The 15,703-nt window shown below is 43.2% G+C and overlaps 1 protein-coding gene and 1 pseudogene across 3 annotated transcripts in view; both read left to right on the forward strand.

The window, feature by feature from the left end:
* Nucleotides 1-2,357, forward strand: part of GRAMD2B (GRAM domain containing 2B) — a 104,770-nt gene extending 102,413 nt beyond the window's left edge. For all 3 annotated transcript variants that reach the window (XM_059916975.1, XM_059916977.1, XM_059916976.1), the window contains exon 14: nt 2,226-2,357. In XM_059916975.1, the coding sequence (XP_059772958.1) occupies nt 2,226-2,267 (42 nt within the window). In that variant the 3' untranslated portion in view covers nt 2,268-2,357. The remainder of the gene's footprint in view (nt 1-2,225) is intronic.
* Nucleotides 2,358-5,814: 3,457 nt separating this feature from the next.
* Nucleotides 5,815-7,240, forward strand: LOC132362061 (sorting nexin-15-like; annotated as a pseudogene).
* The last annotated feature ends 8,463 nt before the right edge of the window (nt 7,241-15,703 follow it).

A 15,703-nucleotide genomic window follows, 5' to 3' on the forward strand; every position in this document is an offset into this window, starting at 1 on the left:
TATGGAGAGCAAAGGAGTCTGCATACTTCTGTTCTAAACCGAGGCATGACAGATAATTCCCACTGAATCATTGTATTGGTGGGCAAGCTTGGAAATTTTCTCTTTTAAATCCACAATCAAGCTAGAGAAGGTATGGGACAGCAACCAGAACTGTTTTCCTTTCTAAAATGTCAGTTGCTAAGAATTGAAGATAAAATTTTTTTGATGAAATGCTTAGAAATGTTTGGCTTCCATGCTGACCTAGGGAATGGGGTGGTAATTTTCTCTCTCGTTCACTCTGGCACACAATGGTGTTCTTTGGACTGGACGCACACGGAACCCTGCTGCCCTCCTGTGCATTTCTTCCCACTCCCCTGCCGGGCCCGGCTGGGACACCACTTTCTGTAATGAGGGACAGGAAAACAGGAGAGCTCGTCCACAACAGGCAGACAGCTGGCCATGTCTTGTGCAGAGCCCAGCTACTTGGCTAGGAGGCCTATAGTACCAGCAGAAACCTGTGTCCCAAAGCAGAAGCAGGGAAGAGGGGATTTAGGGTCAAAATGCATGTGTTGAAGTTGTAAAAAGTCATAAGTTGCACACATTGCTCATAGGCATCTTAGTATAAAAATAGTCACCAGGCCACACCCATGTGCTGTTGCTAGGTCTGCACCCCCAAGCATCCACCCCCCCCCCCCCAAGGGAAGCTGGTAGTAACACAGCAGCGCATGGGCGGGGGACAGCAGCTGTGTGCTGCGGGAAAGTCTGAGCCAGGTCTCAGCTCTTTCTACTAAGTACCAGCAACTTCCTTCTACTCTCCTGCAGGGACTGGTCATGTCTCAGCCTCCTGATCTGCCCACTTGTAACTTCCCCATTTCTGTTCATGGCATCACTGCCCTTTCAGTCATCCTTTTCACTTGCCACTGATAGATTACGCAGGACTTTGTCAACTAACTAGTCTAGCTTCAAACGTCTCCTCAGTTTCTCTAAGATGGGCATCATTAGGCCATTCTGACCCCCTCCTACCTCCTAATCTAAGTCCAATCTCATTATGGTTTGTATTTGCATTTTCCTAATTACTACTGCGGTTGAGCATCGTTTCATATATATATTGGCCATATGGATTTCCTTCTGTGATATTCCTTCTGTAAATTGCCCATTTATCTCCTTTGTTTTACTTTTGGGGTTTTTGTCTTTGTAGGTGTTTTAAATATTTTGGATATCAGTCTTTTATTTCATTTCTTTCTCTACCTTCCCACTCCTGCTTTTCCATTCATCTTTGGTCCTGTGGGAAGGTAGGGAAGATATGAAGTAGGAATTTGGGGGATGAAGGCAACGCCTTTTACAGGTAAAGAAGTAAATACTTATTTTCTTAGTACTGGGAATGGCATTAATGGTGGAGCAGTGCAGAAGAAAGAGCATGAACTTTGGAGTCAGATGTCTGTTCTCTTCCCTACTCTGCCACTTACTGTGTGACTGGTCTTGTTACGTAACATCTCTGGCCCTTAGCTTCGTGTATAAAACCTGCCTCTGTGTGTGGTGGTGTGTGGTCAAGGTGAGCACACACGATGTTCCTGGCACATACTGATTAGATCTCTTCCTCTCCACTTATCCTGTGTATGCCTCTAGGACATCACAGAATGTTCTTCCAAAAGAAGACTATGTTCTCTTTCTTTTGTTCCACAGGGTTCCCTACTCCCTCACAGTATTGATTCTTGAAAATTCCTTGCTCTGAATTCTTTAAAGTTCATTTACCCAACAAACATTTACCAAGCACATTTTCAATGCCCAACACTATACTGTGGTCTTAAGATCCACAGATAGGCAGGGTCCGTGGGAAATGTTATATCTAATAGGAGTGTTAAACATTATTTGTGGTGTTTGTCTGATTCAGACCATCACATGGGCTTTGTCAAGCCCGGTTTCCCATTGTCTCTGAATGCATTTGGGTCACACCTGGTGTTGCCAGGGCTTTTGTTCTGTTTCTCTTAGTCTCTACGGACATTTTCATCTTTGTGCCACTCTTTCATTTTTAGCCTATCATCTTTTTTCATTTTAAAGTGGTTTGTCAAACAGAATTCTATGCCACAGTCATGCATTTATTTGCCTGATCTAAATTTAACCCATGTGTAGCTTTTTATTCAAGATAGAATAAATAGATTAAGCTCAAGCATTATATAGACCATAGCAAATATGCCCTTAATATACTCCATTCTATGTAATAACAGGAGCTTTTCTCTTATTTCAAGATACAAAACAACTTACAAAAGCTACTTGAGAATGGTGACTGACCAGCCAGAAGCTTGGACCAATGCAATACCTCGCACTTCCCTTGAAGTAGGTGCTCCCCAGGCATTCTGGTGGAGTGCTCCCTGCTGGCCAGAGGAGCGAGCAGATGGGCAGCCCCAGCCATGCTTGCCCTTGGAGGTCTCCAGCTCAGGAAAGGGGGGAAGGGGAATAATTTTGGTTCCTGTGCAATAAAATTTGACCTTGACTCTCTGAGGAAGTTTCAAGGGCTGCTGTCTGAAGAAAACAGATCTATCTCTGGAGGTCTCAGGAAGGGCCTGGCGGACTTGGACGATTGTGGTTCAGTGGGTTATCGTGACTGTGTCAGCGATACTGACATATTCCTCCACTCCATGCCTTTTCAGTCCTGCCCACCTGCCTTTTCTCTCCTGTACACCCCTCTTAACCAACCTTCAAACTAAGGGATATATGGTGTGCCAACAAACTCGATAGGATCCTTTAAAGAATTTGCCATGACTCTCCCAAAAGACAAAAAGAAACAAAAAAGCCCTAATGGACAGACTTGCTTCAAACAAATAACATTTTAGTTTTTGGTTTTTTCCCTTCTGCTGTTACGTTCTGGTTTAAGTCACTTGTATATCTTAACTTCTCAGTTGAGTATTGGCAAGAATATCGGGCAAAGTGGATTAAACTATCTCATTTTATGTTTTGTTCCTCTAATAACTAATAGGACTGATTCTCACCCACCCCAGGTCAAGAATTTGTGAGACATGAGACTGAAGTACTAAATTAACTTACTTTGAAACCAAAACTAATCTTTAAACCAAAAAGTATGATAGTGATTTGATGCAGGATGAAAAACACTGCATTTTTAAGATTGTAGGTGGACTGTGTGTGTTTTGAAATAGGATATCTGTAATTAATGCTGAAGCCCATCTCAGCATGATGATAGCATGCTTTTCTCTTTTGCTGACTAAAATATTTAGTGGTTTTGCTAACTTCTATTTACCATATGGGTTGGCTGGTTTTTATTAATAATTATTTAGGTACCCTAATATCTATAATATAAAAGATATTCTGTTTATGATGCATTTTATAATCATTTCTATGAAATGTATTTTGTTTAATCAGATAAGCTAATAAGTAAATTGGTTACATCATTTGTATTTGTTAGCCTACTGGACAAGAATTGTGCCTGGTGCACCCCTAGCTTTTAATAAATACTCATTGGTTAAAATGCCCTGCCAATGCTGTATTTTGTCAGTTTGTAAATTCTTTTAACAGAGACAATATGCTTTTTAACTGCTTCTCACCTCCTCTCTACTACTTCCAACTCACCCATACGTCTTTCCTCCCAAGTATTCACTTCTGAAAAACTGATTTAAGTTCTTGGGTTGCAATGATATAGGGGAAAGAAAAATGAACTGTGAAATAAGAAAACCAATGCTTGATTCCTGGGTCCTCATTTTATGAGTTATGTGACCGTAAGCAAAATATTTTGTCCTTTTCCCACATTTTATTGATGAGGATAAAAGTACCAGGGGAAAGTGTCATTGTGAGAATTAAATGTTACAAAGTTTCTAAAGCACATGGCCATGTGAGGCAAATTGTATACTCTCTTAATAGGAACCATATTCATTATTTCTTAAAATATTTGCATGTCTGACAGTCCGTTTTTATACAAGTTCTATGTCAATGCTTTATAGTTAAAACCCATTAGAGATTCAAGAGTGGGTCAGCCACCTCTGGAGAGAAATTTTACAACTGTGTGAAGCTCCTTTAAATGGTTCAAATTTCACTGAATTAGTAATCTGCTATCCAGGAATTTATACCAGAGCAATAAGCAGAGATCTAGTCAAGGATTTATATACACGAATACTCTTTGAAGCCTTAACAGCAAAATATTAGAGACTATTCAATAGCAGAGCACTTAAATTATGACACTATTTAGAATGGCATTGTCAAAAAATGGCATAGAAAATAGCATTAAAAAGGTAAGCATATAGAGAGGATGTGGAAAAGGGAACACTCCTACACTGTTGATGAGAATGCAAGTTGGTATAGCCACTATGGAAAACAGTATGAAGGTTCCTCAGAAAGCTAAAAATAGAATTATGATATGATCCAGCAATCCCACTCCTGGGCATATATCCAGACAAAACTATAATCCAAAAATATACATGCACCCCGATATTCATAGCAGCACTATTCACAATAGCCAAGACATGGAAACAACCTAAATGTCCATCGAGAGATGAATGGATAAAGAAGATGTGGTACATATATACAATGGAATACTACTCAGCCTTAAAAAAAAGAATGAAATAATGCCATTTGCAGCAACATGGATGCAATTAGAGATTATCATACTAAGTGAAGTCAGAAAGAGAAAGACAAATACCGTATGATATCACTTATATGTGGAATCTAAATTATGACACAAATGAACCTATCTATGAAACAGAAACAGACTCTGGCATAGAGAACAGACTTGTGGTTGCCAAGGGGGAGGGGGCTGGGGGAGGGATGGAGTGGGAGGTTGGGATGAGCAGATGCAAACTATTATATATAAAATGGATAAAAACAAGGTCCTATTGCATAGCACAGGGAACTATATTCAATATCCTATGATAAGCCATAATGGAAAACATAAAAGAATTATATATAACAATCTCTTTGCTATACAGCAGAAATTAACACAACATTGTAAATCAACTATACTCCAATTAAAAAGAAAACTGTTAACTTGGTGTTATAACTGAACACGGCTCTATGGTGCCTTCCCATAAAAGACACCCCCCCACATGCCCCCCCCCCACGTCCTCTGCCTGCTTCTTGTCTGTAGAAAAACCTTAGCCTCCTAGGCCTTCCCCGAGTTCCAAAGAGTAACTTTAATCAGAGAAGTGAGAAAATGCAGAAATAAGGGAAAACAGTCAAGCAAGACAAAATAATAATACTTTAATCATTAAACAAAGTGAAGGACCTTTAGTTTCCCCTCAAGGGCTATAGATAATATTGAGCCAGGTCCTCTGAGCTGTTTTGCAGATACTGAAACCCCCACCAGGTGGAAGAAGTTAATTGTGTGCTGCCCACAAACACGGAGACCCCAGACCTGTTGGAACAGAAGGTTGATGATAGTGACTCCCAATTAACCTCACCACCAGCCAATCAGAAGAATGGCCAGGAGCTGATCACACACCCCATGACCCCCTCCCTCACCCTGTCTTTAAAAACCTTTCCCTGAAAGCCTTCAAGGAGTTTGGGCCTCTTAAGCACTAGCTGCCTGGACTCCTTGCTTGGCCTGCAATAAACACTGCACTTTCCTTCACCACGACCCCGTGTGGTGTGTCAGTAGATTGGCTTTACTGCACGCGGGCAAGCAGACCCAAGTTTGGTTCGGTAACAGTGACAGTAAAGGGAATCAGAACACAAAGATAGCAGGGAAGTAGCAAACTCAGGTTTGGAGGGAACAAGAGCCAAGTGGCTGAAACTACCCAAGCTTAAAAGCTGGGGAGGGGCTGGGTGGAGCTGAAACTCTGCCCTCTGCAGAAGGGGCACGTCAGGTGGCGCTAATGTCTCAGAGGGGGCGTAATGAGGCTGGTTCTGCAAATGCTGGGTAAACTGCAAACTGCATCCAGCTGCTGCTCCAGAAAGAAATTGCCAGTGCCACGCCGAAGAAGTGAGGATAAGGCGACACTCACTGTAACAGGAAGAAGTTTAGCAGCTCTGAGGGAGTAAACAGAAAGGAGCAATCCCTTCTTCCCGTTCAGCGCACGGTCTCTCGCTAGGGCCCCTTGTTAGCAGAATCTAACAGGGAACAGCTGGCAAAACATCCATACGGTTTGAAGTGTTGCAACCTTAGCGTCACAAGGCAGAGTCTAGAAGGGAGGGCTTCAAGCTAAGAGGGAATCCCTTTATACTGGCTACTAGCCACCCCGTGGGCTACGCAGCATCCATACACAGCCTTTCGATACATGTTTGAACTCTCACGCAACAAGAAACACAACTCTGTGTCTAACGAGACGCCACTCTACTTCATACAAAGGAAGACAGTCTCATTCTTACCTGAAAATGATGAGATGCAAAGTCCCAACATTGGTTGTATCCATCTCTGCGATTCAGCAACTTCCACAAGCTGCTTGGAGACGCGGCCTACAACCCCCACCCAACCTCTTCCGCTTCCTCCACGAGTTCCCTGCTTCCCCTGGGTCCCGCCCCTCCCCGCGCACAGGTGTTTGGCTGTTCAAAGCTTCAGTGATCAAGAAGCCTCGAAAGGGGGCTGAGGATTTGGCTCGCTTCATGGTGCACATCTCCACGCTCGACAGCCCCCAACTCAAGGAGTTCTTCCGGGATGGGGAGGTGACATGGTCCTCCGAAGTGTCCAGGGACCTGCACATCCTGCCAACCTCTCTGATCCCCATACCGCCCCCTCGATGAGCCCGGGCCCTGGGGCCTTGATGAGTCCTGGTCGCACCAGCGGCTGCCCCGCAGAAAGGAGGGGCGTGGAGAGGAGGGGCATCGACGTGTTGGAGGTGCCAACGGACCATCCCCCACGCCACGCCCTCACCATCCACACCTGCCATCTTTAACTGTGGGAGCACCAAGGAGGCGTCCCGTGCCCCTGCCAAGCCCCACACACCAAGGCTGCACTTGCCCTCTTGGACTCCTTTTCCAAGGAAGAAGGCTCAGGCCTCAGTCCTACCTGCATAAGTGAGTTGGCATTGATGCAGAGTCCTAAAGGCTGGATCAGGGACCTTGGGAAACAGGAAGGCAGGGAGAGGAAAAGGAAGGAGGGCCCGCCCCACCTTTCTGAGCCAAGCTACAGAGCTCATCACCCAGGGCTGCGGGAGGAGAAGGCAAGCACCTACCCTGCAGCTCTGCAGGGTTACCGGGATGGGGTGCACACCCTGCTTCAGGGAGATCCCAGTGACCCGTCCCCTGCCCTCAGGGAGGGTGTGAGGAAGGCAGCCAACTAGCTGAAGCGGCAGAGGCAATCCTGCACCTGTACCTGTCCTAACTCTTGCCTGAAGAAGGAGTGGCCCCTTCCCCAGGACTCCAGCACTGCCAGCCGCCTCCTTCTCCTCTCCCTGGTGCCTGGCCCTGTCTCCTGGTCTTATAATTCTAGGGGCCATTTCTAGGTGTAATTGGACCAAGAATGGGAAAAATAATGAATTCAGAGCTCCCCAAAGAGTTTTAATTAAAAATAAAATAATAAAATAAATTAATAAAATTAATTATTTTTAATTATTCCTCAAATTTGGTCACAGTGCCATCTGAATATTCTATTCTCTAGTAACTAAATTGTAAAGTTAGCCTCCAACAAAACTTGAGTAGAATATTAAAGGGAAGGAGGGACTTCTCTGGTGGCACAGTGATTAAGAATCCGCCTGCCAATGCAGGAGACACGGGTTCGAGCCCTGGTCCAGGAAGGTCCCACATTCCACAGAGCAACTAAGCCCAAGCACCACAAATACTGAGCCTGCGCTCTAGAGTCCACGAGCCATAACTACTGAGCCCACGTGCCACAACTACTGAAGCCCGCGCACCTAGAGCCCATGCTCCGCAACAAGAGAAGCCACCGTAATGAGAAGCCCGCGCACCTCAATGAAGAGTAGCCCCTGCTCACCACAACTAGAGAAAGCCCGCACGCAGCAATGAAGACCCAATGCAGCCATAAATAAATAAATAAATAAATAAAATTTTAAAAAATAATAAAAAATAAAGGGAAGGAAAAGAGAAAAGAAGAAAATTGTTACTATAAACAAATTTATAATGCATATCATACAAATGCATACATATATATACACACACGAAGAAAGGAAGAAAATATGCATAGCTGCTCTAGTCTTCATTTCTGTAACTAATCACAAAGATATATTTATAATCTTCTTCCATCTTCCACTACCCACTTCATCTTTTCTTTGCCCTCAGAAAGACCCTCAGCTGGTCACAATTCTTTACCTGGCGAGGTGACCCAAATCTTTATTCCTGAAGGGTCTGAATTCCCAGAGCCTTTCTCTCTCTCTCTTCTTCCTCCCCAACCCCCTTTGTTGTTAGTTGTGGTGGTGGTAGCGGTGGTGGTTCCATGTTGGTTCAATGGCTTTAATAAACCAAAAGAGATATTTGGCAGTCTTAGCTTCCAATTCAATTGAAACATTTGTCCGTTAGGAATCAACACCTCCAAACCAGCAGAGCTCAAAATGGCAGGGATGGGAAGCAAGACTCCCATAAGTAGATTATTAGCCATAATAGTGTAAGGAGCTACTCCTAACTCCAACCTCGACTCTTGGACCCATGCCTATAGGACAGGCACACATGTGTTGGTTTCTTCATCCTGTAAAATAAAACCCCATGCTTTCAGGGTGTCTCTCCTAACTGGTAGCCTAACAAGGCCTTCACGAGGCCATGTCACTGTTTTATTAAGCCAGCAGCTGCTAAGCAATGGAGTATGTGGTAAAAACCAGTGGATTCTGTGGGCACTAGCCCTCTGCTGAAATTCTTGTGCTGTGAAATGAGTTTCTTGATCAGAAGCAATGTGGTGTGTAGTGAAGTCACCATGATGGTGAGTAAGGCAGAAACATTATGGACAAGGAAGGCAGATCAATATCTAGAACACATATCTATCCTAAAGAGAAATCTTTCCCCTCCATGCTGGAAGAGGTCCCAAGCAATAGTCTTGCCACCAAGTGGATGGCCACAGAGGAATGACACTCTATGGAAGGCTCTTGCCAGGTTAGGCACTCAGCTGGGGCATCCTTGGTGAGGGGAAGTTTGTGAGGTGGAACCCAGAACAAAACTTCATGATAATATTTATTCTCTATTTAAAGATTAAAATCTGAAAGGGCTATTTTAGATTGAACAAGGACTCTAGTTCTTAGAGTTGCCCTTTGAAAAAATAAAGATATTCACAGTTTCCGGTCTGCCTCCCCATCAGCATTGGACTTGTTAAAACGCTGTTTATTAAGTGGATGCCCAGTTAGGAAGTCAGTCCAAGCCAGTCAGCTGTCAGGGGGGGTGTGAAGAAATTTCCTAGATTGCTTGGCATTGAATGGTTCTGCTGACCACTTTAGGGGAGAGCAGTGGTGAGTGAGCAATGTGCATCTCTTCCACTGCACATTCCCTCCTTTTTAAGGCTGTGGCAATTTCCATTCAAGGGTTAAAGCCGCCCACGGGGAAATTAAGCCATTTCTTGCTAAACGAAGAAATAAGAACAGCAGTCACGTGATGATGCTGGGGCTCTGACACGGTTTATCTGTGTAACGTTGCGTGGAGGATGTGATATGCTGTCGGCTTTACAGGTAAGTATACGTGACCCAATTTGACGGCTCCAGAGAGGTAGTTTACTGACAGAAGAAAAATGAAGGCAGAGTACTGATTGCACAATCAAATCCGAGTGGCTGCTGAACAGAATAAAATGCTGTGTAAATCCAGAAGCCACCCTGGAGTAAAGAAAACTAAATAACAAGGAGGAAGAGGGATTCACTAGAAATGGGTGATTTCTACTTACATCTCCCCATAAATTTTTTTAACCTTTGGTAACTAAAATAGGTATGGGCTCTATCTTGTTAGTACTACTTAAGGTATATATTTAATTTTCTTAAATGCTCTTTAAATTTAATTTTATGGTTTTGATTTTAGGTTGCAAACATGTAAAATCTGCAGCAGTAAGTTCTGAGTTTTGCCAGTTCTTTCACTGTCATGTAATCATATAATCATGCCAATTGTATGACTGGCAGTCATATGAAGCAACTGTAAACCTTTCTGAGCAACTGATTCATTTCTACATTTGAGAGACAGAGTATTAAATTGGGTGGTAATCCAATTATGTCAAGTTGTAGTCTCCAGAAGAAGATTCTCTATATCAAATTGTACACTCCAGAAGAAGGATTTAGCCAGGGAAGGAAAGAACATAACTGGCTCCAATCAGAACTAGATCTTCCATTTCTGCGTGGAGCCTAAATGAAGGTTAAAAGTTTGCTAGCTTCAGATGAAATGGCAGAGTAGGAAGACCCTGAGCTCACCTCCTCCCATGGGTGCACCAAAATTACAACTATTTACAGAGCAACTATTGATGAAAACAACCTGAAGACTAGCAGAAGAGATTTTCCACAACCAAAGATATAAAGAAGGAACCACAACCAGATTGGTAGGAGGGGTGGAGATGCAGTATAGTCAAGGTCCACATCCCTAGACAGGCAATCCACAAACAGGAGGACAATCACAATTGCAGAGGTTTTCCCAAAAGAGTGAGGGTTTTGAGCCCCTGCATTGGGCTCCCCAGCCCAGGGTCCTGCACCAGGAAGACAAGTCCCCAGAACCTCTGGCTTTGAAGGCCAGAGGGGCTTACTTTTGGAAGAGCCAGAGGGCTATAGGAAACAAAGTCCACACTTAAAGGGCTCATGCAAAATCGCACATGCTCAGAGACCCAACACAGAGGCAGTAATCTGAAAGGAGCCTGATCAGACCCACTTGCTCATCTTGGAGAGCCTCCCAGAGCAGCAGGAGGCAAACGGGACTCCCCTTAGGGACATAAATACTGACAGCAGCCATTTTGAGAAGCCTGTTCTATGACAAGGACACTGGTCCTGGAAAGTGCCCTTTTGGAGTCCTGTCCAGCCTATTAGCATCAGGGCTTATCTGCCCACTCGCTGGTCAGCACCTGTCCTGGAAACCCTAGGCTGCACAGCCACTTGCCCCTGGACCCAGCCCTGCCCACCAATAGGCCAGCACCAACCCCAGGGCTCCCTGAGATGTGCAGCCAGCAATGCCATGACCCTGCCCCACCAGCAAGCCGGCAGCTTTTGTATGAGGCAGGGCCTGGCAGCCAACCAGACAAGGGGCCAGCCCTGCCTACCAGGGCACTAACAGTAGTCAGCCACACCGTAGCAGATGGGCCCATGCAGCCAACACAGGGGGCAACCCTAGAGCATATTAATCTGGTGACCTGAAGGGAGTGTGCTGCTGGGCCCCACAGGATGTCTCCTACATAAGGACACTTCTCTAGGATCAGGAAATGTAACTGATCCACCTAATACATAGAAATAAAAACAGAGAAATAGGCAAAATGTGGCGACAGGGGCTTCCCTGGTGGCGCGGTGGTTCAGAATCCGCCTGCCAATGCAGGGGACATGGGTTTGAGCCCTGGTCCGGGAACTAGATCCCACATGCCGCAGAGCAACTAAGCCCATGTGCCACAACTACTGAGCCTGCGCTCTAGAGCCCACGAGCCACAACTACTGAAGCCCACACTCCTTAAAGCCCATGCTCCGCAACAAGAGAAGCCACCGCAATGAGAAACCCGTGCACCGCAACAAAGAGTAGCCCCCACTCGCCGCAAGTAGAGAAAGCCCACGCACAGCAACAATGACACAAGGCAGAAAGGAAGAAAGGAAGGAAGGAAGGAAGGAAAGAAGGAAGGAAGGAAGGAAGGAAGGAAGAAAGAAAGAAAGAAAGAAAGAAAGAAAGAAAGAAAGAAAGAAAGAAAGAAAGAAAGAGGTGACAGAGGAGTGTGTTCCAAAAAAAAGGAACAAGAAAAAGCCCCAGGGCTTCCCTGGTGGCGCAGTGGTTGAGAGTCTGCCTGCCAATGCAGGGGACACGGGTTTGGGCCCTGGTCTGGGAAGATCCCACATGCCGCGGAGCAACTAGGCCCGTGAGCCACAACTACTGAACCTGCGCGTCTGGAGCCTGTGCTCCGCAACAAGAGAGGCCGCGATAGTGAGAGGCCCACGCACCGCGATGAAGAGTGGCCCCCGCTTGCCGCAACTAGAGAAAGCCCTCGCACAGAAACGAAGACCCAACACAGCCAAAAATAAAAATAAAATAAGAAAAAAAAAAAAGCCCCAGAAAAAGAACTAAGCAAAGTAATCTACCCAATAAAGAGATCAAGGTAATGATCATAAAGATGTTCAACAAACTCAGAAGAATGAATGAATACAGTGAGAAGTTTAACAAAGAGTTTGAAACTAAACAGAGCTTAAAAATACAGTAACTAAAATTAAAAATACACCAGAAAGAAAAACAGATTCAGTAGACTGGATGATTCAGAGGAACAGATCAGTGAACTGGAAGACAGAGTAGTGGAATCACTCAAGGTGAACAGAAAAAAGAAAAAATAATTTTAAAAAATGAGGATAGAGCTTCCCTGGTGGCACAGTGCTTAAGAATCCGCCTGCCAATGCTGGGGACATGGGTTCAAGTCCTGGTCTGGGAAGATCCCACATGCAGTGGAGCAACTAAGCCTATGCGCCACAACTACTGAGCCTGTGCTCTAGAGCATGCGAGCCACAACTACTGAGCCCACATGCCACAACTACTGAAGCCTGGGTGCCTAGACCCCATGCTCTGCAACTAGAGAAGCCACCACAATGAGAAGCCCGCACACGGCAACAAAGAATAGCCCCCTCTCACTGCAACTAGAGAAAAGCCTGCGCACAGCAACAAAGACCCAATGCAGCCAAAAATAAATTAATTAATTTAAAAAAAAAATGAGGATAGTTGAAGAGACCTCTGGGACAACCTCAAGTGTACTATCATTTGCATTATAGGGATCCCAGAAGGAAAAAAGAGAGAGAAAGGGGCAGAAAAGTTATTTAAACAAATAACAGGTGAAAACTTCTCTAACCTGGGAAAGGAAACAGAAGTCCAGGTCCAGGAAGCACACACAGTCCCAAATAAGATGAACTCAAAGATATCCACACCAAGATACATTGCAATTAAAATGGCAAAAATTAAAGATAAAGAATCTTAAAAGCAGCAAGGGAAAAGCAACTAGTTACATATAAAGGAACTCCCATAAGACTACCAGGTGACTTTTCAGCAGAAACATTGCAGGCCAGAAGGGAGTGGCACAATACATTTAAAGTGATGAGAAGAAAAAAAACCAAAAAAAAAAAAAACCGTAAAACCAAGAATGCTCTACCTGGCAATCTACTCAGATTTTAAGGAGTGATAGAGTTTTATAGACAAGCAAAAGCTAAAAGAGTTCAGCACCACTAAATCAGCTTTACAAAAAATGTTAAAGGGAGTTCTCTAAGTGGAAAAGAAAAGACCACAACTAGAAATATGAAAATTATGAAAAGAAAAATCTCATTGATAAAGGCAAACATGCAGTAAAGGTAGTAGGTCAACCACTTATAAAGCTGGTAGGAAGGTTAAAAGACAAAAGTAGTAAAATCACCTCTATCCACAATAAGTAGTTAAGAGATACGCAGAACAAAAGGATGTAAAGAATGATGTCAAAAATATTAAGCATGGGAGATGGATAAAATTGCAATGTTGTTAGAATGTGTTTGAACTTAAGAGATCATCAACTCAGTTTCCATTTCATTACTTGTGATTGGTCTGTTCATATTTTCTATTTCTTCCTAGTTCAGTCTTGGAAGGTTATACCTTTCTAAGAATTTGTCCATTTCTTCCAGGTTGTCCATTTTATTGGCATAGAGTTGCTTGTAGTAGTCTCTTATGATGCTTTGTATTTCTGCGGTGTCTGTTGTAACTTCTTTTTCATTTGTAATTTTATTGACTTGAGTCCTCTCCCTCTTTTTCATGATGAGTCTGGCTAAAGGTTTATTAATTTTGTTTATCTTCTCAAAGAACCAGCTTTTAGTTTTATTGATCTTTGCTATTGTTTTCTTTGTTTCTATTTCATTTATTTCTGCTCTGATCTTTATGATTTCTTTCCTTCTTCTAACTTTGGGTTTTGTTTTTTCTTCTTTCTCTAGTTCCTTTAGGTGTAAGTTTAGATTGCTTACTTGAGATTTTTCTTGTTTCTTGAGGTAGGATTGTACTGCTATAAACTTCCCACTTAGAACAGCTTTTGCTGCATCCCATAGGTTTTGGATCATCATGTTTTCATTGTAATTTGTCGCTAGGTATTTTTTATTTTATAAATTTATTTATTTATTTATTTATTTATGGTTGCATTGGGTCTTCATTGCTACGCACTGGCTTTCTCTAGTTGCAGTGAGCAGGGGCTACTCTTCATTGTGGTGCGTGGACATCTCACTGCAGTGGCTTCTCTTGTTGCGGAGCACGGGGTCTAGGCATGCGGGCTTCAGTAGTTGTGGCTTGCGGGATCTAGAGCACAGGCTCAGTAGCTGTAGTGCACAGGCTTAGTTGCTCCGCGGCATGTGGGATTTCCCAGACCAGGGCTTGAACCCATGTCCCCTACATTGGAAGGCAGATTCTTAACCACTGAGCCACCAGGGAAGTCCCTCTAGGTATTTTTTGATTTCCTCTTAGATTTCTTCAGTGATCTCTTGGTTATTTAGTAACGTATTGTTTAGCCTCCATGTGTTTGTGTTTTTTACGTTTTTTTCCCTATAATTTATTTCTAATCTCATAGCACTGTGGTCAGAAAAGATTAAAAAACTTCCAACAAACAAAAGTCCAGGACCAGATGGCTTCACAGGTGAATTCTATCAAACATTTAGAGAAGAGCTAACACCTATCCTTCTCAAACTCTTCCAAAAAATTGCAGAGGAAGGAACACTCCCAAACTCATTCTATGAAGCCACCATCACCCTGATACCAAAACCAGACAAAGATACTACAAAAAAAGAAAATTACAGACCAATATCACTGATGAATATCGATGCAAAAATCCTCAACAAAATACTAGCAAACAGAATCCAACAATACATTAAAAGGATCACACACCATGATCAAGTGGGATTTATCCCAGGGATGCAAGGATCCTTCAATATATGCGAATCAATCAATGTGATACACCATATTAACAAACTGAAGAATAAAAACCATATGATCATATCAATAGATACAGAAAAAGCTTTTGACAAAATTCAACACCCATTTAGGATAAAAACTCTCCAGAAAGTAGGCATAGGGGGAACCTACCTCAACATAATGAAGGCTACATGCAACAAACCCACAGCAAACATCATTCTCAATGGTGAAAAACTGAAACCATTTCCTCTAAGATCAGGAACAAGACAAGGATGTCCACTCTCACCACTATTATTCAACATAGTTTTGGAAGTCCTAGCCACAGCAATCAGAGAAGAAAAAGAAATAAAAGGAATACAAATTGGAAAAGAAGAAGTAAAACTGTCACTGTTTGCAGATGACATGATACTGTACATAGAAAATCCTAAAGATGCCACCAGAAAACTACTAGAGCTAATCAATGAATTTGGTATAAAGTTGCAGGATACAAAATTAATGCACAGAAATCTCTCACATTCCTATACACTAACAACAAAAGATCAGAAAGAGAAATTAGGGAAACAATCCCATTCACCATTGCAAAATAAAAACCTAGAAATAAACCTATCTAAGGAGGTAAAAGACCTGTACTCAGAAAACTATAAGACACTGATGAAAGAAATCAAAGATGACACAAACAGATGGAGAGATATACCACGTTCTTGGATTGGAAGAATCAATATTGTCAAAATGACTATACTACCCAAAGCAATCTACAGATTCAATGCAATCCCTATCAAATTACCAATGGCATTTT

Source organism: Balaenoptera ricei, chromosome 3 (genome assembly GCF_028023285.1).
Source record: "Balaenoptera ricei isolate mBalRic1 chromosome 3, mBalRic1.hap2, whole genome shotgun sequence".
In the NCBI taxonomy this organism is placed as follows: Eukaryota; Metazoa; Chordata; class Mammalia; order Artiodactyla; family Balaenopteridae; genus Balaenoptera; species Balaenoptera ricei.